At 40.1% G+C, this 24415-nt stretch overlaps 1 protein-coding gene across 1 annotated transcript in view; it reads right to left on the bottom strand.

Moving 5' to 3' along the window:
* LOC120045929 (dystonin-like) overlaps positions 1–24415 on the bottom strand; it is a 195751-nt gene that overhangs the window by 167981 nt on the left and 3355 nt on the right. The window contains exon 4 of the mRNA XM_038990855.1: positions 21007–21220. Coding sequence (XP_038846783.1) covers positions 21007–21220 — 214 coding nt within the window. The remainder of the gene's footprint in view (positions 1–21006; positions 21221–24415) is intronic.

The raw sequence follows: 24415 nt of genomic DNA, 5'->3' as shown, positions 1-24415 counted from the left end.
GTGACTGTGCAGAAAACAGCTGTGTTTTAACTCCTCATTGACTTTATTCAGTCAGTCAGTATTTGTACCAGTGGATGAGCTACCTATAAAGACTGTGGTTTGAGATCCTGCAGCACACTTGCAGGAAAACATTATTAAGGGCATTAATCTGAGAACCATAAGGGAATGGTGATCTGCAATAGCCAGACCACACCCTAGAACAAAAAGGAGAAAACAAAGGCCCAACATCAGACAGAGAAGAAGTGTGGTATTGAGACTCAAATGTCATTATCCGAATGTCATTCAGGCTGGGAAGGAATATGTGCTCTGAGAGCAGTCAGGCATAAAAACTGAATTTGCTATCATATTGTAACAACCCTAGCCCTAGCCAAATGTGATATCCCTATTGGAGGAGACTGTATAGTGGGCTTACATAGGCTAAGGTTGTAACAATATCACAATCCCACTGAATAACACAGATAAAACATCAGGGATGAGGCTGTAAATACCAAAGGCAGATGCAGATCTGTTGGCAAATGAAAGAAACATTGGAAACTTGCCATCACATGGCTCAAGCTCATAGACATGGCTCAAGCTGATAATAAGGGCAGGGGTTAGAAATAGCATGGACATATTGCATGGGTTCTAAAGAGGGTGAGGAGAACTGTAAAATGCATATTGCGAATAAAGATATGCATGTTCGTGTGTGATGAAAAAATAAACACAGAGGTGCTGAGGAATGTCACCACTACCAATTTCTAAGACTGTGAAGATACCAAGCTTTTTTCTTTGACAGTATCCTGCACTTTTGTAAACTATGAGATAGTAAAGATAAAACAGTGGCATTATCAATTTCTACTTAGATAGATATAGCCGGTATCATGCATTTTAACAAGGTATTGATAATGGTTGTCCATAGTCATGTACAGCGGTAAGAAAAAGTATGTGAACCCTTTGGAATTACCTGGATTTCTGCATAAATTGGTCATCAAATTTGATCTGATCTTCATCTAAGTCACAACAATAGACAAACATAGTGTGCTTAAACTAATAACATACAAATGATTGTATTTGTCTTGTCTATATTGAATACATCATTTAAACATTCACAGTGTAGGTTGGAAAAAGTATGTGAACCCCTAGGCTAATGACTTCTCCAAAAGCTAATTGGAGTCAGGAGTCAGCTAACCTGGAGTCCAATCAATGAGACGAGATTGGCGATGTTGGTTAGAGCTGCCTTGCCCTATAAAAAACACTCACAAAATCTGAGTTTGCTATTCACAAGATGCATCGCCTGATGTGAACCATGCCTCGAAGAAAAGAAATCACAGAAGACCTAAGATTAAGAATTGTTGACTTGCATAAAGCTGGAAAAGGTTACAAAAGTATCTCTAAAAGCCTTGATGTTCATCAGTCCACAGTAAGACAAATTGTCTATAAACGGAGAAAGTTCAGCACTGTTGCTACTCTCCCTATGAGTGGCTGTCCTGCAAAGATGACTGCAAGAGCACAGTGCAGAATGCTCAATGAGGTTAAGAAGAATCCTAGAGTGTCAGCTAAAAACTTACAGAAATCTCTGGAACATGCTAACATCTCTGTTGACGAGTCTACGATACGTAAAACACTAAACAAGAAAGGTGTTCATGGGAGGACGCCATGGAAGAAGCCACTGCTGTCCAAAACAAACATTGCTGCACGTCTGAAGTTTGCAAAAGTGCACCTGGATGTTCCACAGCGCTACTGGCAAAATATTCTGTGGACAGATGAAACTACAGTTGAGTTGTTTGGAAGGAACACAACACTATGTGTGGAGAAAACAAAGGAACAGCACACCAACATCAAAACCTCATCCCAACTGTAAAGTATGGTGGAGGGAGCATCATTGTTTGGGGCTGCTTTGCTGCCTCGGGGCCTGGACAACTTGCTATCCAGGCCCAAGTTTATCAAGATATTTTGCAGGAGAATGTTAGGCTATCTGTCCGCCAATTGAAGCTCAACAGAAGTTGGGTGATGCAACAGGACAACGACCCAAAACACAGAAGTAAATCAACAACAGAATGGCTTCAACAGAAGAAAATGTGCTTTCTGGAGTGGCACAGTCAGAATCCTGGCCTCACTCCGATTGAGATGCTGTGGCATGACCTCAAGAGAGCAGTTCACACCAGACATCCCAAGAATATTTCTGAACTGAAACAGTTTTGTAAAGAGGGATGGTCCAAAATTCCTCCTGACCGTTGCATAGGTCTGATCAGCAAATACAGAAAATGTTTGGTTGAGGTTATTGCTGCCAAAGGAGGGTCAACCAGTTATTAAATCCAAGGGTTCACATACTTTTCCCACCCTGCACTGTGAATGTTTACACGGTGGATTCAATAAAGACATGAAAATGTATAATTGTTTGTGTGTTATTAGTTTAAGCAGACTGTGTTTGTCTATTATTGTGACCTAGATGAAGATCAGATCAAATTGTATGACCAATTTATGCAGAAATCCAGGTATTTTCAAAGGGTTCACATACTTTTTCTTGCCACTGTATGTCACGGGTGACACTTTCTGTCCCATAAACAGCTCTCGCCACGCTAAATTGCAGATATCTTACAAAAAACAATGGTCGTTGTAAAAAAAAAAAAAAAGTGCATTGTTTAAAGTACGTAGGTTAAGCAAATTGGCTTGTCCCAGAAGTGATGTGTATACCTATTTTATTACAAATATAATGTCTCTCTTAGTTTTATGTCCTTGGTGTTTCTGCCTTGAACATGACTCATTACAAAGATCAGCACGGAACCTAAGCAGGGCTATAAAGTGCAACAAAATATGTTGCTGTGCGACCATGAGTTTTATTTTGGGAGCACTGTACGACTATGAAAAGAACCTCCCGGATAATAATTGTTGTAATGATAAGGCTTCGCTGTACTGTTGTTTCCGAGTGCCCTAGAGCAACAAGTGATAACGGCTTTTAGCCAAACCAGGTCAAAAGATCTGACCTGGCACAACATTTTTATCTTCCTCTATTACATTTATTCATAAACCATGTCATGGGCCGTTTTAAAACTACACTTTGTTCAGTCCTTTTATCTCATTGGCTAGCTAGCTAACACCCTGGTAACTTTACCACTCTATCCAAATATTTGGGGGCACAGAAAGAAAGGAAAAGGGATAGCTTCTTCAGGAGATCGATGATGGTAGCAATGAATGAAAGATCTCTTGCATGTCATCATCACAAACCTGACGTTTTTATCAAAGAGACAGTGTACAATTTTCAATGTAATGCATCTTAGGTGGAAAATAGTGTTTTTACATCATGTAGAAATATAATAGTCACTGCAGGAGTGGTAGGGTAGTCCAAAATATCTGTGGATTCATCTGGCCTATTACCTACATTTCTATAGGCGTTAGATTTGTAAACAAACTCAAACCACCCCTCCCCTGATAATTCTTGCATTAGATTGCATAGTTAATTTTTTATTTGCAAATCCTTGAAATTATGAATGCCCTCTGTATAACAGTTGTAATTACATAGCAATAATGCATATAGTTTGAAGAAATATTGTACAGTACGTGCACCTTTACTTGGCAGTATGAAAAGCCAGCAAAGTACAGACTTTAGAGTAGCACGATCAGATATTGCAGTCTAGTGTACTTGTTATGCCTCTGCATCTCTGTGTCATGAGGAACAGAAAGACATTTACAGAGGTATTCTATAAATTGGAGGGGTCTTTAGGCTCTCCACACAGGATACCATATACTGTAGCCTACATGAATGTGTTGGGGTAGGGGACTATATTCATCTTGAAGCTTTAATTTAGCTTCATTGCTTGCTGATATATTACGATCCAGGATCAATCTGACAATGCTGCCACATCCCAAACTACTGTAACAGTTTTTTTATATATTCAGAGTCAAAGACATCTGAAGTTGAACAGATGAACATATTATATAATGCAGAGTTGAGGCCCACATTCTGGGAATATTTGAAGACCTACTGGAATCTCTGTGTCCTGACCTTGTGAGGCTTTTCTTGAGGGTAGGAAAAGCTTGGGTGAGGATGAGGTGCCATCTTTACAGATTTCTTGTTAAGAATAGAAATCACTTTGTTTATAAGACCTTGTTATACAGTACAGTTCCTGTGCTAATAAAATTGCATCATACTACACCATGATGCGCTTTCAGAAACCTGTCTCCAAGACAGTATCTATAATAGAGAGCACATGAGGTTATTGCTGAGTCACTGAAAGGCTTTACGGCACTTCCTGCGCAGCTACTGTACATGGTGTCAGAGAGAAAACCTGTGAGGGGAGGCGAGACAAGAAGACAAGGTTTTCCTCCTGTGGTTGTGATGCTACATATTTGTGTTGCTAACTTGCTACATAGCCACGTCAATCAGCCGGTAAACCAAGTGCAAAGTAGGCCTACTCCACTAGATATCTGTGCTGGTAGCATTTCAATCAATTTGCCTTAGCAGTTTGTTACTGTAATGGATAGCTAACTGCAGGCGCATAAAACAACACTACACTAATGCCATTCGTCAATATACTAACTCAACTAACTAATTTTTCTTTGAAGGTATCTTTTTCATTGTAATGCGATTTGCTATGTGATTTCATCCAACATTTCAAAAAGTAAGACCAGTAAATGAGTAAAGACATCTCTGTGCATGATGTACCTAAACTGAAAAAGTGCATTCCTGTCCACACACACATTCAATCACTACAAGCCCCCAGTCCAAACTCTAACACAGCCATTCAATGGACACTGCCTTGATGTTTTGCCACAACATCTTTGAATTGAATGAAAGAACCCATTGACATGTTAGGAGAGACAGTCGATCCACAACAGAAAAAAAATTAGGCCCACTCCCAATAAATCTTCAGTATTCTTAACTACGGTAGGCGATCAACTGTTTGAAAAGACCACAAAGGCTCCCAAAATTCATCCCCACCTCCCATCTAGAGGCTTTACTAGAACACTGTGCTCCCATACATCCACTCACTGTCCTATGCAACAGCCATTGTATATATCCAAGAAACCGTGGGTTGAACTCTAAACTGTGCTCAAATGTACAGATCTTTTGTTGGGGGCTGTATTTGATTCCAGGTGAAAACTATGGAATTACTACATTTTAAAAGAAACAAGGTCTAATCCTTACATCTTTGATAAAACAGCGGTGGATTAGTGGAGTACCGATCCAAAGAAACCTGTTTCTAGTGTGTTATTAAATCAAATTACTGAGGTATGTGGACGGACATTCTTACAAGGCTCGAATAGTAAATAATGAGTGGTGCCTATTAGACTGCACATCTGAGGTGCATAACCAACATGCAAACATCCAAATGATTTCCTTTCAAACACATTAATATAATCATTGTTTAAGGTTAGTGAGTAATTGAGTTTCCCATTAAGGGTTGCTATGGACAGCTGACTTTCCAATGGCAGGTCACAGTGCCACTGCGCCAAAGGCCGTAACACCGGCCTCATTAAAACCAAAGCATGTATCACTCCACACAGAGGCTGTCACCAAAGCATGCTCAGCATGTGATAGCTAAGGGAATTGAGAAATCCAATGTACAGTATCTGATATCACTAGCAATGTCAACATCCGCACAGCAGATGGATGACACCGCACTTCCAATATTTAGGTGAGATGCATATAACAGGCATACTGTAACAGGTGCATTGTGAAAATCTAACTGTGCATTGATGTGTAGCCTAACTGTCTGCACAATGGACAAGCAGTCACAGTATCTGCAATAAGCTATGGTTATTTTTCTCCATGGTTTTGGTCAGGAACAGTAATATCCATTTCCAACGAGCTGCCAATCAACTTCAGGAATGTTTCAGCCACACAATATTAAATAATTTGCTGACTTTGTCCATTACACAGCTACAGTACATGCAGACAAGTATTGCATGAATTTCAGCAACCAACATAGAAAAATATTTAACTTTAATGTTTGATTGTTTGCCAAAAGCTAAACAATGAATGACAAGGGGACCAAGTGCACCCTAAGAAGATCTACATCTTTAGCATGCTACGCAGGTTTGACCACACCTGGTGTTTCTATTCATACTAATGACAGGGACAGATGAAGGTGTCACATGCAGGATGTGAACTTGTGAAAATACATCCTCCCAACTTGACTGTTCCATTGTATAATTTCTACTTTAACTTCATATTTCCATATTTTACTATTAGTCGGGAGAGGAAGCATATAAGCCACACCTTAGTATAAACCATCCTAATGATCAATACTTTTCTTTGACGGGGAAAACTACTTCAATGCTGGGACAAAGTTTATTTTCCTATGGACAAGGATATGAATGAGGACATGTTGCTAGTTTGTTTTACTTACTCAATGTTTGTTTTGTTTTGATTGAATAAGATTGAATAAGATATACCTATAGTGCCATCACAAAGTATTCATACCCCTTGATTCCATATTTTGTTGTGTTACAGCCTTAATTCAAAATTGATTAAATTGATTTTCTCACATATCTACACACAATACCCAATAAAGTGAAAACATGTTTTTAGAAATGTTTACAAATGTACTGAAAATGAAATGCAGAAATATATAATTTACATAAGTATTCACACTCCTGAGTCAATACATTGTACTAACTCTGTAATTGTTTTAAAGTCACCATTGGCCTCATGGTGAAATCCCTGAGCGGTTTCCTTCATCCCCTGCAACTGAGTTAGGAAGGACGCCTGTATCTTTCAACCACAAAAACCTCCCTCGTGTTTGTGGTTGAATCAGTGTTTGAAATGTACTGCTCGACTGAGGGACCTTACAGATAAGTGTATGTGTGGGGTACAGAGATGAGGCACTCATTCAAAAATCATGTTAAACACTTTTATTGCACACAGAGTGAGTCCATGCAACTTATTATGTGACATGTTAGCCACATTTTTACTCCTGAACTTATTTAGGCTTGCCATAACAAAGGAGTTGAATAGTTATTGACTCAAGACATTTAAGCTTTTCATATTTGATTTAAAAAATGAAAAACATAATTCCACCAGTGACTAAAAATCTCTATTTATTCCATTTATAAGTTCAGGCAGTAACACAACTAAACCTGGAAAAAGTCAAGGGGTGTGAATACTTTCTGAAGGGACTGTAAATACGTGTTTAATTGATGCACAACACCAATCTCACACAAAGAGAAGCTTTGGGGAGACATGAGTCTCTCTGTGCTTTATAGATGTACAACAGACAAAGGCTGTATATTTGAGGGGTTGTACTTTTCAGAAGGGGGGGGGTCACGAACCCCGCCAACATTAGAGACAGGTCAATTTACACCTCAATAATATACCATGATGAATTTTATTGATAGGAAATTATTTTCCCACTGTAAAGCACCAGGCAATTACTGGCATTCTGTTTCATTACACAACACAGTGCTACTCAATTCTCATTTTATTATTGGATCCCCCCGCCACCAATTATGCTTTTGGTTTAGCCCATTCCTTAGACACTGTGATTTGTGAGAGGGGAAAACCATACCATACCATGGTAAATTCATAAGCACGAATAAGAATGAAAGAAAACTATTTTCGATTGCGAAGTGATGAAAAGTGTGTGAGCGCTATTTCTCAAAACTAGTGATAATTGGTAACGGTTACATATATATAACATTGGTAGTATTATAAACCTTAACATATCTAGTTTCTAGTAGGCTACAGCATTAGAGAAGGGCTGTTTCTATGATCCTCGGGCAGTAGGCTCAAGCAAGCCTGTTTCTCTCCCCAATCAGAGGCAGCCTGCCTGTCTCCCAATCTCTAAATCATGTTTATGAACCAATTTTCTTTTTTCTTTCAATTTGACAATGTACAATAGAAACAGGGCCACCCTAGTCTTCATTGATAGGGCTCCCGAATGGTGCAGAGGTCTAAGGCACTGCATGTCAGTGCAAGAGGCATCACTAGAGTTCCTGGTTCGAATCCAGGCTGTATCACATCCGGCCGTGATTGGGAGTTCCATAGGGCTGCAAACAATTGGCCCAGTGTTGTCTGGGTTTGGCCGGGGTATGCCGTCATTGTAAATAATAATTTGTTCTTAACTGGATGTTCCCCCATGATGAAAGGGCACTGATCTAGCTAATGATAAGCAGAAATATACACAAATAAATATTGGCAAGCTCATGACTCAGCCTATTTATTTATAGCCACTATGCTGTATCAGTTGAGCTACAGGTGATAATATTTATTGCTACATAACAAACCAGCCTGATAATATAGACCAATATGTTGTTAGGCTCATTTCTGGAGGGGAAAATTATATTTTAGATGGGGTCAGCATTTTTTTTCTCCATTCATTTTGTAGTACAAAAGTCATCAGAACTGACAATAAAAAATGACATGCTAAGCGTGGTGAAGGGTACACATATAAGCATAATGGGTTATGACATTTAAATTGAATTAAAGCAGGGGTGACTTTCTGAACTGCTTATTACCAAAACATTCATTACACTCTTAGAAAAAAGGTGCTATCTAGAACCTTTAAAGGTTCTTCGGCTGTCCCCATAAGAAAACTCTTTGAAGAACCCTTTTGGGTTGCTGGTAAAATCCTTTTGGATTCCATGTAGGACCCTTTATACATGGAACCCAAAAGGGTCCTCCTATGGGGACAGCCGAAGAACCCTTTTGGAACCCTTTTTGCTAATAGTGTATGATTCAGTATTGAACTTCCTCCTTAGTCCTATTATAACGTTGTAATGAGTCCTCAAAGAAGGTGATTTCCAGCTATGTGTCACATCAAACATAACTCAGATCTTTAAGTGACGAATGTCATTGTCACATGCAGCCATGGAGCTGTGCTGGAGTTTTATATGACAGACCAATGGCCTTGCAACGCATAGCCAGCAACTTAAGGGAAATCCCTGTTTGAAATTATCACAAGGCATATCCTAGTATTCAAAGGCTGGGGTCAAATCAATGTTGGGCTCAAATCACTGGAAACACTTAACAAAAACTTCATTTAATAAACTATTGATAAGAAGTGTACATACTAAATTAGTATTCCTGTATTAATAAACATTACAAACATTTATAAAGATGTATACGTTTTGAGAAGAATTTACAGCATAAGCATTTATAATTATTATCACCAACAAATGCATGTAACATTGCACTTCCTCAGGTGAACTGTTAGTTCAGTACTGAAACCTGTCTAACCAGTGTAAGAGCTGGCATAAAACATAATTGGATGAAGATTAGGACATCAGTAGGCTACCTACTCAATCTATCAAAGTAAAGAAATAATATTGATATGATATCGGTTTCGCTTGGTTGCGATTCATAACATTATGGTAAACATAATAAGTGTGGACCGAAGTAATTTTTAGAAAGAAAAATGTTTTTTGTAACATTTTAAGTAGATGCATGTACAGTTGAAGTCGGAAGTTTACATACACCTTAGCCAAATACATTTAAACTCAGTTTTTCACAATTCCTGACATTTAATCCTAGTAAAATTTCCCTTTTAGGTCAGTTAGGATCACCACTTTATTTTAAGAATGTGAAAATGTCAGAATAATAGAAGAGAGAATGATTTATTTCAGCTTTTCTTTCTTTCATCACATTCTCAGTCGGTCAGAAGTTTACATACACTCAATTAGTATTTGGTAGCATTGCCTTTAAATTGTTTAACTTGGGTCAAACGTTTTGGGTAGCCTTCCACAAGCTTCCCACAATAAGTTGGGTGAATTTTGTCCCATTCCTCCTGACAGAGCTGGTGTAACTGCGTCAGGTTTGTAGGCCTCCTTGCTCGAACACGCTTTTTCAGTTCTGCCCACAAATTTTCTATGGGATTGAGGTCAGGGCTTTGTGATGGCCACTCCATTACCTTGACTTTGTTGTCCTTAAGCCATTATGCCACAACTTTGGAAGTATGCTTGGGGTCATTGTCCATTTGGAAGACCCAATTGAGAAGTTGCATCAATATATCCACATACTTTTCCTCCCTCATGATGCAATCTATTTTGTGAAGTGCACCAGTCTCTTCTGCAGTAAAGCACCGCCACAACATGATGCTGCCACCCCCGTGCTTCACGGTTGGGATGGTGTTCTTCGGCTTTCAAGCCTCCCCATTTTTCCTCCAAACATAATGATGGTCATTATGGCCAAACAGTTCTATTTTTGTTTCATCAGACCAGAGGACATTTCCCCAAAAAGTACGATCTTTGTCCCCATGTGCAGTTGCAAACCGTAGTCTTGATTTTTTTATTGCGGTTTTGGAGCAGGGGCTTCTTCCTTTCTGAGCAGCCTTTCAGGTTATGTCGATATAGGACTCGTTTTACTGTGGATATAGATATTTTTGTACCTGTTTCCTCCAGCATCTTCACAAGGTCCATTGCTGTTGTTCTGGGATTGATTTGCACTTTTCGCACCAAAGTACGTTCATCTCTAAGAGACAGAACGCGTCTCCTTCCTGAGCGATATGACGGCTGCATGGTCCCATGGTGTTTATACTTGCGTACTATTGTTTGTACAGATGAATGTGGTACATTCAGGCTTTCGGAAATTGCTCCCAAGGATGAACCAGACTTGTGGAAGTCCACTATTTTTTTCTGAGGTTTTGGCTGATTTCTTTTGATTTTCCCATGATATCAAGCAAAGAGGCACTGAATTTGAAGGTAGGCCTTGAAATACATCCACAGGTACACCTCCAATTGACTCACATTATGTCAATTAGCCTATCAGAAGCTTCTAAAGCCATGACATCATTTTCTGGAATTTTCCAAGCTGTTTAAAGGCACAGTCAACTTAGTGTATGTAAACTTCTGACCCACTGGAATTGTGATACAGTGAATTATAAGTGAAATAATCTGTCTGTAAACAATTGTTGGAAAAATTACTTGTGTCATGCACAAAGTAGATGTCCTAACCGACTTGCCAAAACTTTAGTTTGTTAACAAGAAATTTGTGGAGTGGTTGAAAAACGACTTTTAATGACTCCAACCTAAGTGTATGTAAACTTACGACTTCAACTGTATGTAGCCGTACGGAGCACCAATAATAAAACACCTCATTGTCTGACCCAGTGACTGGAGACAAAAGTCAGACACAGATTCCAAATGATGCTACATCATATGATTCCATTATGCTCTAGTCAAGGGCCGTTAAGCAGGCCACAGTTTACTGTCTGTTGCTGTGAGAGAGAGAGAGACCACGTAAATATCCATTGTTAGTGACTGACCACTAGTTAACAAGGAATCACAGTATCATACACAACTAACCCATTCACACGGATTACCTTTTCTCATTCACTGCTCATTCAAATGTTGCAGATAACATTGGAGAGATCTAAAATATAAATGGGGGAAATTAATCACTGTAGGAGACGGAGTCTATTCGAGATTCACACTATTGGCCTGGCAAGGGACTACAGATGTTTAATTTGACCAGTTTCTCACAGGGAAATAGGAAATGGTAATTATTGTGTGGATTATAATTAATGAACATTTGTGTAGGGGTTGATACATTTTTAGTTTGGGTAAATCAAGTCTGAAATGTTAAAGTGGAAATCACAAATTTTATAAGCCTTTTTAAAACTTGAATACACTTAAAACTTGCATGCAACAACAGGGTGATCAAATTAAGATCCAACATCTGTATGTGTAGGGGGGTGATGTCATCCAGCTAGCGGAGAATGCTTTGCTGTAGACAGGATATTGAAAATGTAATGTCTTCTGCAGGTTTCCAGTAATAATTGACTTGGCCTCAAGACTTGTCAGCCTGAATGTAATGCTTGATGGACTAATGCAAGATAATAGGCCTGCTGCATCTTTGGCTGATCCTCTCTTTGTGTCAGCCTACATTGATAACAGCTTGGTCAATTGGTCAGACAACAGTTACAACAAAAGAGGGGTCATCAACTCAAAGATATTCAAACCTTCATAGAAATGTTCATTTAAATAACATCTCCTGCATAGCCTAATATTTCATCTAAATAAATAAACATCTCCATAATTAATAGGCCTACCAAAATATAGCCTATAGTCATTTTGAGATTGCTTTTCTCATGTGACAAAAGTGACAGTAAAACGTTGAGACAGCATTCTTTCTTTACATTGAGGAACACCCCTCCTCCAATCGATGAATCAATGCAAATTTTACACAATTCTAGTATAATGTCGCACAAATCCAAGTCAATTTGGCTTTTTACAAGTGCTAAACACAAACTTTCGAATTCTAATATAAACTGACAAGGCTATAGACTACAATCAAATAGCCTAGACTGTCATGTTTCCATTCATTCCGACCCGCTGTCCTCCAGTCATCAAAGCTCAGTGGCTTGCTGACACACTTGTTTAGGGCTTTAGCCTACCACGGTGCAATTGTCCCATACAGGGCTATTCCCTCATTGTTTCATTTCGAATCATTGTAGACCTACCAATCGGTATAGGCGGCCAAAGTAATTAGCATACCTTTGTATTTTTCGAGGACATCCTCATACGCTTGAAGGTATTCCTTTTCGTCGGCGAGCATATAACCTGCCGGCGTCGCGTTGTAGTGAGCCATTACCCGAACTCCACCATAGGGCTCTCTATAGGCTGGACATTCACCAGCCGCTGTGGCGAGTGTGTAGCCTAGTTCTAGTTGCGGGACAGGGATCCGGACAGAGGATTGACCAGCGCCGTTGTTACATGGAAGGAAACGCCCCTATACCCCTCCCCGGTAGGTCAAACCACCACTAGGCGAGACTTCTTCTCCGGTTTCATGAGAACATCTCGGGTGTGTTCTGTGACAGTCTGGGAGGGATTGGGGGGAGAGAGGGCTGCTGGACATAATAAATGCCATCCCATATCAAGCGGGCGCGCCTGAGCAATACTAATGCACGCGTCTCCCCTCCCTGCTCTCTCTCTCTGCGGAGTCCACCATGACTCCAATTCCAGTAATACCAGCACACTAACGCGACGATAACAGAATGACTCAGCATCAACTGCTGTGCAAAATAATCATTAATAAGCACTGATGCCAGTGATTTAAAGACAGTCCACAACGTTTCCATTCCATGAAAATGTGCCTATAGCTAGATAATTTAAGCATAGGAATAGGATACTCGCTATCCAATTGTTTCACTTGGTTGGCCTTGCCTTATTAGGTAGGTCTATTTCCAATCCAACATACCTCACTCAATAGAGGCATGAAAAGGATAACAACTGTCATAATTCATAAATCAAGGCCTACATTGTGCATTCGTTATAACATAGAGATTCTTCAAAATAATGTCACACTGATAAAAAAAATACTATTGTTTGTGTTATACATATGATACACTGAGCTGGAAGATTGCTTTGAGTCTCTGTTGCATTGAGTCTCTGTTGCATTGAGTCTGCTGAAGTCCCGGTGCTACAGCAGGCAGAGGAGATGTCCTCACAGGTCCTAATACTAAAAGGGTTTAATTCCAGAGGAAATGCAGTCTAGAATAAACAGATGGTGCTGATGATGATGCATTTCAACACAGTCTAGGTTCCATTCAACCAGATTCTTTCCATAAAATGTAGAGAATCAATAGGAAAATAGCTTACTTTCTAAGGAGAAGTGATCAAGACTGGTATAGACAATTTAGGGCTGGGCGATGTGGCCTAAAGATCATACCTCAATTTGTTCTAATTTATGGGCGATTCACGATATATATCTACATTTTTTTAATGTTTTCTCAAAATAAGCTTTGTTGGACAATTAAAGCTCAAGTACACTGCATTTCAAACAGTCAGCAATAATTTAATGAATTCAGGGCTTGTGAAATTATACCTAGGCTAAATATAAGCCTTCCACAACCATAGGACCCACTAATAATTGTATTACTTTATCAAAATAGTTTAACCTGCTTTTTGAAATAATCACTGATATGGCTTTCAATTCTGTCTATGAAAATGCAAATTTTGTTGCACATTTAACCAGAACCATGCATAATGCACATTCACTAATAATGACTAACTTATTGTAGTAGGCATTATAGAAAATTATTAACACAGGTCTCATGAACAATTTCTCAAGCACAAGCCCATGTAGAGTAGATTAGCCATCTTTATATTTAAAGTTTAGCCAACTTGGATCCATTTTCTAGCTAATAAGGAAGAACAGTTGAATTGTTATTAACACACCCTTTTATCTGTTTCCAAATGTTTGAACAGCATGCTAGCCTGTCCACTTTGTTCAGATGTTGAAATCAAGTAACCTACTCAGGCCCGGCCCACTCATTAGGCAGGATTATGCGGCCGCCTATGGTGGCAGATTGACAAGGGCGGCATTTTCTGAACTAAACTGACCTAGACGCACCTCCAATAACTCATAAAACAATACATAATTTTGCCCAAAAACAATAACAATTTCTCTCAACCAGTGGCATATTGGCTTTTTAGGTGAGAGCTGATGCCACCCTTTGATAAGCAGATCCCACTTTGTCAAAGGCAGGGACCCAAAATATTTATCTTGTCCATTCCCAGCGTGCCTCTCCAAGGGTTCTGTTGGAGAGACGCATCGCTGTGGCGCTCCACCAACATTCCGTCAAAAAAATGATCTAACATAAATCATGTAGCAGATATAGCATATGATAGAAAGAGTATGTTGCCTTTCCTACAGGCTGAAGATAAAATGTATGACAATGTAATGAGATGGACACTTTTTACATCATGCACGTTTCTCCGATCAAATAGCCTAATCTAAATGTCACCCAAATAAGAAATGACATGTTAACAAACAACATATCCTAAAAACAGGACAGTTCAAACTAAAATGGACTATATGGAATGGACAATCAGGCTGTACAGGAGTTTCATTCCGTGGGCAAAATTTTAATGAGCAGTGGTTTCAAGTTTGTATCCATAAAAAAATGTATTAGCTGATTATAGTGAAAAAGAAAATACTTCTGCATTTCCTACTGTGTAAACACATTGCAAATAGGCTTAGGATAACTCCTCCTGATAAAGTTGGGTAGCTGATATTCAGAGCTTAATTAAATAGCCAAATTGATTAGTCACATGAATCAGGACTAATAAAGCCAATGCAATGGACTGTTTTACAAACGGCGGGCCTACCACATCGATGGGCATTCATAACATTCCATTGTGGGCAGACATGGTTGGCTACACCCTAGTAAGCACGGACTGACACCGGCATCTTTTGGTCGTCTTTTTTTGGTGTTTTACAAACAGTAAGCCTAGCACATAGATGGGCTTTCCTAAAATGTAATTTCATGTGACACTGTAGGCCAGGGATGGGCAACTCCAGTCCTCTGTGGCCTGATTGGTGTCCCACTTTTGACCCAGTCCCAGCTAACACATCTGACACCAATAATCAACTAATCATGATCTTCAGTTTAGAATGAAATTAGTTTAATCAGCTGTGTTGACTAGGGATGGGGAAAAAATGTGACACCACTCCGGCCCCGAGGACCGAATCCTACTGTAGACTATACCTCAGTAAGAAAGGGCCGACGCTGAAGCCTTTTGGACAACTTTGTTTGGTGCTGTCCGGACTAGACGACTATGTTTGGTTCAGATGTTGTCCGGTCTGGACCAGCCTTGATTTGGCCCAAACATAGACATTTATAAATTACATATTTTCAACTTTCATTCAGAACCAAAAATGTACTGGATTTCAACGTCCGTAAAATACGTCTTTTCACCTTTCATTCAGAACCTAAATTGAACCTAACTTCAACGTCAGAAAAAATATGCATTTTAGACGTCTTTTCAACATAATTTTGCTTACTAGGACTATTCTTGTAGGGGAACAATTTTTTTGGTCTCGCCAGGACCGGCCCTGAACCTACCTTATTTCTCAGAATGAGAATGAGTTGCCAATTACTTATATAATTGTGCTTGATGCTTATTTCACAGTTATAACACAGACTAGACAGCTAGTATAACAGTCTTTGGCTAAAATGCTGCTTGCTGTATGTGATACTGCAAAGCTGTGTGTGACAACCTGTGTCACGACTTCCGCTGAAGTCGGTCCCTCTCCTTGTTCGGGCGGTGTTCGGCGGTCGACGTCACCGACCTTTAGCCATCGCTGATCCATTTTTCATTTTCCATTGGTTTTGTCTTGTCTTTCTTCACACCTGGTTCCAATCCCATCAATTACATGTTGTGTATTTAACCCTCTGTTTCCTCTCATGTCCTTGTCGATGATTGTTTGATTGTATGTTATGTGCAAGTCATGTGTCGGTGTGCGACGGGTTTTGTACCCACTTTTATTATTTGTGTATTTTGGTTTTCTGAGTTTTGTGAGCACTTATTAAACGACTCCGTTTATACCAAGTTCGTTCTCCTGCGCCTGACTTCCCTGCCACCAGCACGCACCCACTACAACCTGAGCATTAATTTTCCAGAATCAATGTTAATTTATACTCTAATTTTAGTAGTATCTGCTCTGCATGCAATTTGAGGAGTTAAGACATAAAAATGGTATGGTTAGAAAGGTTAACTTGTCCTCTATTACAGTAAAGAAATGTCTCAATGTGTTTTGGTGTCCATATGACCCATTCTATTGGACCAAACCTCAAATGCAAATAGTGTCAGAGAGGAAGAAGTGATCTCTCATCTTTGTTGTTGTGAGTGGCAGGGGGAGGGGCTTTGTGTGTGTGTCTGTGTGTGTGTAAATGGGGAGGCGCACAGTCACAGCAGAAGGAGCGACCCTTACAATAAAAGATTGCAGTTTTGAAACTGCAGTAAAGGTGCAGTAACTGCAGTTACACTGCAAAAACACTGCAATAAAAAAAACGGTGTTACTTTGGATGCAGTATTTGCAGCATACTGCAGTTATAATGTACTCTAACTGCAATCAAAAAAATAAACATGAGAACAAGCGAACATAAACGCACATAACAAATTAAAATAAAACTAGATTCTTGTGATACAGGACTTTGGAATATCACGCAAAAACATACATTTGAATTAATCAAATAAATTCAATACATCGCCCAGCCTGGGGACGACTGTCACAGAGATATGAATAAGATTAACAAAATGGGCGAAATCAGAGGGCAAATATTCTACAATATCAGGCATCACTAGGAAAGGGACAGATGCATCCACCTGAACAATGATCACATCCTGCCATCAGGCAAATTCAGGACTTGCGAATTGAAGAGATAATTTTTTCAAACTAGCTAGTAATCTATGGATCCTGAGATTCAGCAAACAGAAAATATGGATTTTAGGCCTACTCACAACGTGAGCAATTGGATTACGATATGATAGTTTATTGTTTCCATTTTTTTAATCAAAGCCAAAATATTCTGTTGATGAATGTCAACAGCAAGATTCTGAGAGGTCACCAAGAAGGGAAAGGAGGTGAGCAAGACAGCACACCCTGCAGATGTGCCAAGAGAGTCCATACCATTCCCAACCAAATACTCACCTTTTATGGTCCTGGGCATATGACTAAGGATTAATTCCTGAATTGAAAAGTGCATGGGCCTATTATAGCCCTGTCTATGCTACTGAACTGAAACTATGGTCCAAGAACAGTCTTTATGCAAAAAATAAAGAAAATAAATGCATTTAGCAAGGTCACCCCTAGAATGTATCATTACTACTCTCATTTCTTTCACAGACTACATTTACAGTAAATCACACAGTTCAACTACTACAATAGCTTGCTCTCCTGTGAAATTCTTAGTTTATGGCACAGAAGTTTGTCAAATACAGTAATTCCAATCGCATTTAAATTATTAAAAACATTCTGTAATCAAATAAACAGCATCAGACCAACATAAAAGTTGCAATCACAAAGGGCCTGCAGCTTGTGTCAGCCCATGTAATACATGATTAATAAACCCATGTATTAGAGGATTACAAAGAATAATCTAATTCCGATTCTAGTATCCTAATGCACAGCATATGCACAGGCTATGATGACCGCTCGTTGCACTTTCACCTAAAGAACTCAATCTCAACAGCCAATCTTGGATTGCCCCCAGGTGGTGAGGGTAGGCAACAACACCTCCGCCATGCTGATCCTCAACACGGGGGCCCCCCAGGGGTGTGTGTTCAGCCCCGTTCTGTACTCCATGTTAACCCATGAACTCCAACTCTATAAACATGTTTGCTGACGACAGTGTAGACAACCTACAGGGAGGAGGTTAGTGCCTTGGCAGAGTGGTGCAGGGGTAATAACCTCTCCCTCAACGTCAACAAAATGATGGAGCTGATCGTGGACTACAGGAGATAGCAGAGAGAGCACGCCCCCATCCACATCGACGGGGTCACTTCAGGAGGCAAAATACATTTGACATGGCCCCCAAGACCCTCACAAACTTCTACAGATGCAGCATCGAGAGCATTCTGTTGGGCTGCATCACCGCCTGGCAACTGCACTGCATGGCTCTCCAGAGGGTGGTGCGGTCAGCCCAACACATCACCAGGGGCACACTGCCTGCCCTTCAGAACATCTACAGCACCCAGTGTCATAGGAAGGCCAAGAAGATCATCAAGTACCTCAGCCACTCGAGCTATGGCCTGTTGACCCTGCTACCATCAGGTAGATGGAGACAGTACAGGTGTATCAAAGCCAGGACCGAGAGAATGAAATGCGAGTATAGCGAAATGCGAGTATAGCAAAATGCTTGCGCTTCAAGTTCCGACCATGCAGTAATATCTAACAAGTAATCTAACCTAACAATTTCACAACAACTACCTTATACACACAAGTGTAAAGGAATGAATAAGAATATGTACATAAACATATATGAATGAGCGATAGCCAAACAGCATAGGCAAGATGCAGTAGATGGTATAGAGTACAGTATATATATATGAGATGAGTAATGTAGGGTATGTAAACATTATATAAAGTGGCATTGTTTAAAGTGGCTAGTGATACATTTATTACATCAATTTTTCCATTATTGAAGTGGCTAGAGATGAGTCAGTATGTTGGCAGCAGCCACTCAATGTTAGTGATGGCTGTTTAACAGTCTGATGGCCTTGAGATAAAAGCTGTTTTTCAGTCTCTCGGTCTCCGCTTTGATGCACCTGTACTGACCTCGCCTTCTGGATGATAGCGGGGTGAACAGGCAGTGGCTCGGGTGGTTGTTGTCCTTCCTGTGAGGCCAAAAAGATCATCAAGGACAACAACCACCCGAGCCACTGCCTGTTCACCCCGCTATCATCCAGAAGGCGAGGTCAGTATAGGTGCATCAGACTGTTGAATAGCCATCACCCATCACCTGCCGGCCACCACCCAGTAGTCTGCCTAGCACCTTAGACACTATCACTAGCCGGCTACCGCCCAGTGCTCTGCCCTGCACCTTAGAGACTGCTGCCCCATGTATATAGAGTCATTGAACACTGGTCACTTTAGCAATGTTTACATCCTTTTTTACCCACTTTATATGTAGATACTGTATTCTACTCATGGCTCAACCTATATAACTGCTGCACACCATTTCTATTCATATAGTGTCCATACTGTCTATACACACCATTTATATATACTGTGAAAGAAAATGTTATTGTCTCAAGAGATAAGCCTTGAATTGTACACAGCATCTCCTCTCACTCCATCTTGGTTTGTGCAGGTGACTGTGAACTCCTCCTCAGACCAATTGGCAGTACGCCCAGAACATTGCTCTGGGAACCAAAATAAGTATCTCAGTTTCAAGGTCCCAGCTTTGAGAGAAGAAGTCTCGTCAGTCACATGCAGGAGCCAATGTTAATAAAGAATAATGTAAATTATGCTTACATGACTTGTTTGTGTAGCCGCATCTGCATATAAGGACTGAAAGGGAACGCCCTCTGATTTTTCACAAGCTTGCACTGAGTTTGTGAACCTCTCCGGCCGTGATAATAAAGATTGATATGATTTACATTGAATTTGAGTCCTTAGTGGGGAATTTCCACGACAATACACTGAGTGTACAAAACTTTAGGAACACCTTGCTAATATTGCATTGCACCCCCTTTTTGCCCTCAGATCAGCCTCAATTTGTCAGGGCATGGACTCTACAAAGTGTCAAGCATTCCACAGGGATGCTGGTCCATGTTGACTCCAATACTTCCCATAGTTGTGTCAAGTTGGCTGGATGTCCTAGGAGGGTGGAGAATTCTTGATACACACGGGAAACTGTTGAGCATGAAAAACCCAGCAGCATTGAAGTTATTGATACACTCAAACTGGTGAGCTTGGCACCTACTACCATACCCAGTTCAAAGGCACTTCAAATATTTTGTCTTGCCCATTCACCCTTTGAATGGCACACATACACAATCTATGTCTCAATTGTCTCAAGGCTTAAAAATCCTTTAACCTGTCTTATCCCCTTCACTGATTGAAGTGGATTTTACAACTGACATCACTAAGGGATCATAGCTTTCATCTGGATTCACCTGGTCAGTCTATGAAAGAGCAGGTGTTCCTAATGTTTTGTATACTCAGTGTATTCCGGACTCTGACATTGCTCATTGTGATATTGCTAGTTGTGATATTTCTGATATTTTTTTACTTTTTGGATTATTTGTGTATTCTTATTGTATTGCTAGATATTACTGCACTGTTGGAGCTAGAACCATAAGCATTTCAGTGCATCTGCGATAACATCTGCAAATCTGTGTAGGTGACCAATAAACTTGTATTTTATTTTATTGGATGGACAATAGAATAGAGGATGTAATGTGAGCATTCCCAGACATCAAATAGCACACCTCAGCTATACAGGTTTTTACAGTAGCCTAATTATCTAATTTGTTTATTAACTTATGAGACAAAATATTATTTGGGCCTAATTATTGGCTACAGAAGCCTATATTACAAACATGTGTCTTTGTCTAAATTGGACATGCATCAGAAGTGACAGCGGCTGACATATGGGAGTGTCCACTGTCCAGCAGCAGCGTCAGTCTACTGTAATTATGCAGAATAAATAAAAAGCCTGTAGCCTACTTGTAAAAAAGCTACAATGCATCACAGCACAGTGGCTAAATTTGCCATATCTGATAGATTTGCAGAATCAATAGGTCTATTTTATGTTATATTATCAGCAGCAGCACAAACAATGAAATATTGACACTCACCTGCAATCCTGAGCACGGCTCTCTCTGCTGGATCCAAAACGGATCCTCCCTGAATTTTTCGCTTATGTCGCTCGTGCCTGGGTAGGTTCCAGGGTAACGTGTCCCCTGGTGCCGGTGAGACCGATCCAGATTTAAAACTATAATCATCTTCGTCCGAGAAATCGGCCGATGAAGACATGGAACAGTGAAGGGAAGCGTTGCCCGAACCGGAGCTCTGTTAAAACAATAGAAATAAATTATCAATGTGTTGCGAGGCAACACACATACAGCGCAGACAGACACAATGAAACATTTCTCACCATCGCTGCTCCTACGTTTGCCTAAACTGATGCGCGTAACCTAATGTAAATGCACATTGATAGCTCAAGGGAGGCACCGTAGCGTGAGCCACCAGCTCGCCTAGCAATGATCTCTGATTCAACAATAAAAAGAAAAGGCACAAGCAGGCATTAAGAAGGAACATCGATTGTATCTGGCTCCCCCGCCAGGCCAGAAATAAGACTTACCGCTGTATACATGGTGTCGGTTGAATAATATCGAAATCCTTTATCAATTTGCTGCAAACTCAGACAGCAGCAGGTTATGTCATTTTTTTATCAGAACCACGCCCTTCTAGCGATGCACTCTGCCCATTAAATTAGTGAAGTCTCTCCTTTGAGATGAAATTATGTCAAGTCCCCAGAGCAGAGAGTGCGAATAGATTGGGCCAGGGCGAGTAGAATGCGATGCTAGAGCTGTAGCATGTCAACGCGTCACCATCCTAGGATACAGAAGAAGACGGATGGAGACTAGAGAGGATCCCAGCGCTCTAGTCCTGATTATTCAATCGGGAAACTGTGGCCAATATCGCTGTAACTGTTACAGCGCCATCCTGGGTGGGTACGTGCATGTCTAGTGGTGACTGCGTAGCCTCCACGTTGATGGTCGAAAACCAATCAGAAATCCAGACTGGTCCATGAACATCCTTTGTCATCAACCTGGTCTCATCAGCCATGCACAGCCGCGTTGTTGTTTTGCTGCCTGATGCGCATGTGCCTGCACTGTGTGCCATTGCCTAGAATTGTTCCTAGTTGACAATGAATGTGCAATTTTAGAGCACTATCTTTATCATCAATATATATTAAACATATCTGGGTTCTGCAGGCTTATTCATTACAACCTATCTCTGTCTGCCTGTGTCTGTGTGTCTGTCTGCCTGTCTGTAGGCTGTCTGCCTGGGCCCTGTGATAGGGTAAGGGGGCAGATGCATAACAAATAATTTGCCACAGCAAGTGTTGGCACATCCAAACAGGGTGTGGCTGGTCAAAAAGCAATAGGGCATACCAGTCACATGTGGACTTCCATTGCAAAATTATAGAACAGCATTGCTGTTTGCAATCTGAACAAGAGTAGGACATTGACAATTACCTTTGGGTGATTTCACAATCACCAACCTGTTCCCAGCATGGATTGTGACTATTTACTGTGGCCTGAGGATCTATCAACAAAGCATTCTCTTGTTCAATGGTGAGCACAAACGTGCTTGAAATTATACAAACAATGCATGATATGACTTAAATATAATGATCCATGAACTTTGGCTGTGCATTTATTGCATTTGAGTGAACATCAATCTTTGTTATACCCTCCAAATATCAATACCACTTCATGGTTTTAGACTACTGAGTCATGGTCATATCATATTGTAGTGAAATCAGAGGGTTGCCCTGACCAGGATTCGAACCCAGGTCCAGCGACTTTCAAGCCAACACCTTAACTGTTAATGGGGTCGCTAGGTGTTAGGTTAAAGTAACTGTCCAGTGAAAATCTCACTTTTAAAATATCATATTCTGTTAACTCATACCTAAACAATGGAGTTGACTCATCCTATATTCATAAGCGGCCAAAGCATAATTTGGAGAAAAAAACACTTCAAAAACCTCACCTCAAACTGGTATCTCAAACAGATTGTTTAAAAAATGCTTGCTATTTCCTCATGGAGGATAATGTCATCATCCTGAGGAGGATGAGCTGGCCAATCAGCAGTCTACTGACATTAATATTTTTAAGGCTGTGGCTGCAGAGCCTGACTTTTCCCAGACTAGAGCTTATGAGCATGTGCAGATCGCGTTCTATACTTTACACACAGTCACTGCTCTAGCTATAGAGAAAAGGCAACTCTTACAAATGGTAGACTTACCAATTTAATAAAGTTAGATCAAAGCTGAATCTATGTTTCCATGATCACATAATGATCGTATTCTACATAACTGAACCGAATATAAAAGCATAGTATAACATTACTGTAAGACAAAAACACCACTGCATTTTTCTCTCATGGGGGCAATACACAACAGCATGCGCCACAAGGCAAAATACTTGACTATGCTACAGTTGGTTAACACCATCTGCTCTAAAATTCGCTCACTGTACATCATTCAAAACAACACTGTAGGCTACTTCGAAACAACACTGTATAACAAGAAGATCTAAATGCATATCCTCATGAAACTGATTGAGATCAAATGGTTGGTATGCAAATGCTGCATGAAAGTTTTACTGGTAAAACCTGAAGAATTATCATTCATGATTGACAGTTGGAAATGTGAAGGGAAGACCACAACCATGTGTGTTAAGTAGAGGTAAAGAAACAGATGCGTAGACCGTGATCCGCACATGCGCAGTAGCTTCGGGACCTTTAGTCCAGGAAAAAAAGGTTTGGGAAAAAAGGTCTGGGAAAAGTTGGATCAGCAGCCACTCCATATATTTTTAATGACCGCTATAAGGCCACACCACTATTGTTGGGGTACGCCCGCACCATTCCAACACAGAAAAGCTGCCTTTTAACATACTTAATTGCCATTTATTGGGAGGGAAACTATTTCACTCATAATTGAATTAATAATAGGCCATATTTCATAGAAATCTGGAAAGACTGGACAGTTACTTAAAGGTCGCTACAATGCTTCGGCCCATATTATCTTTATTGTGACCATAGTGTTAGGAGAAACCCACCACCTCAAACAAAGCATAACTAAACACTTGTTTTAGGAGATTGACAAGCCCGCCCGCCACATACTTGGTGAGTCACCACTCATACTCAACTTACTTTTTTCTCGGTTACGTCAATAGCGTTGAGTATTGGTAGTAACGTTCTCCATATACCTTCCTACAAGACTACAACACCCAGAATTATGTCAGGAACAGGACAATAAAAATTGCATTGATGTGATGGGTTAATATTTGCTTTCATACTTTCTTATGTGTGAATTGAAAAAGTCCCATAGCAATTTAGAATAATTATTAAAAAATTGTTCAATGGTAGTCTATTGCTATTACCATACATTGAATAATAAATTAAGAATCAATATATTTCTTGAGAACTTGAGGATACAAGAGAAAAGGATCCATCAGTAAATGTCCATGTTTA

The sequence above is a fragment of the Salvelinus namaycush genome, chromosome 4, assembly GCF_016432855.1.
Source record: "Salvelinus namaycush isolate Seneca chromosome 4, SaNama_1.0, whole genome shotgun sequence".
NCBI classification, from domain to species: Eukaryota; Metazoa; Chordata; class Actinopteri; order Salmoniformes; family Salmonidae; genus Salvelinus; species Salvelinus namaycush.
The sequence above is the reverse complement of the archived record's forward strand: the minus strand, read 5'-3'. Positions and strand labels throughout refer to the sequence as shown.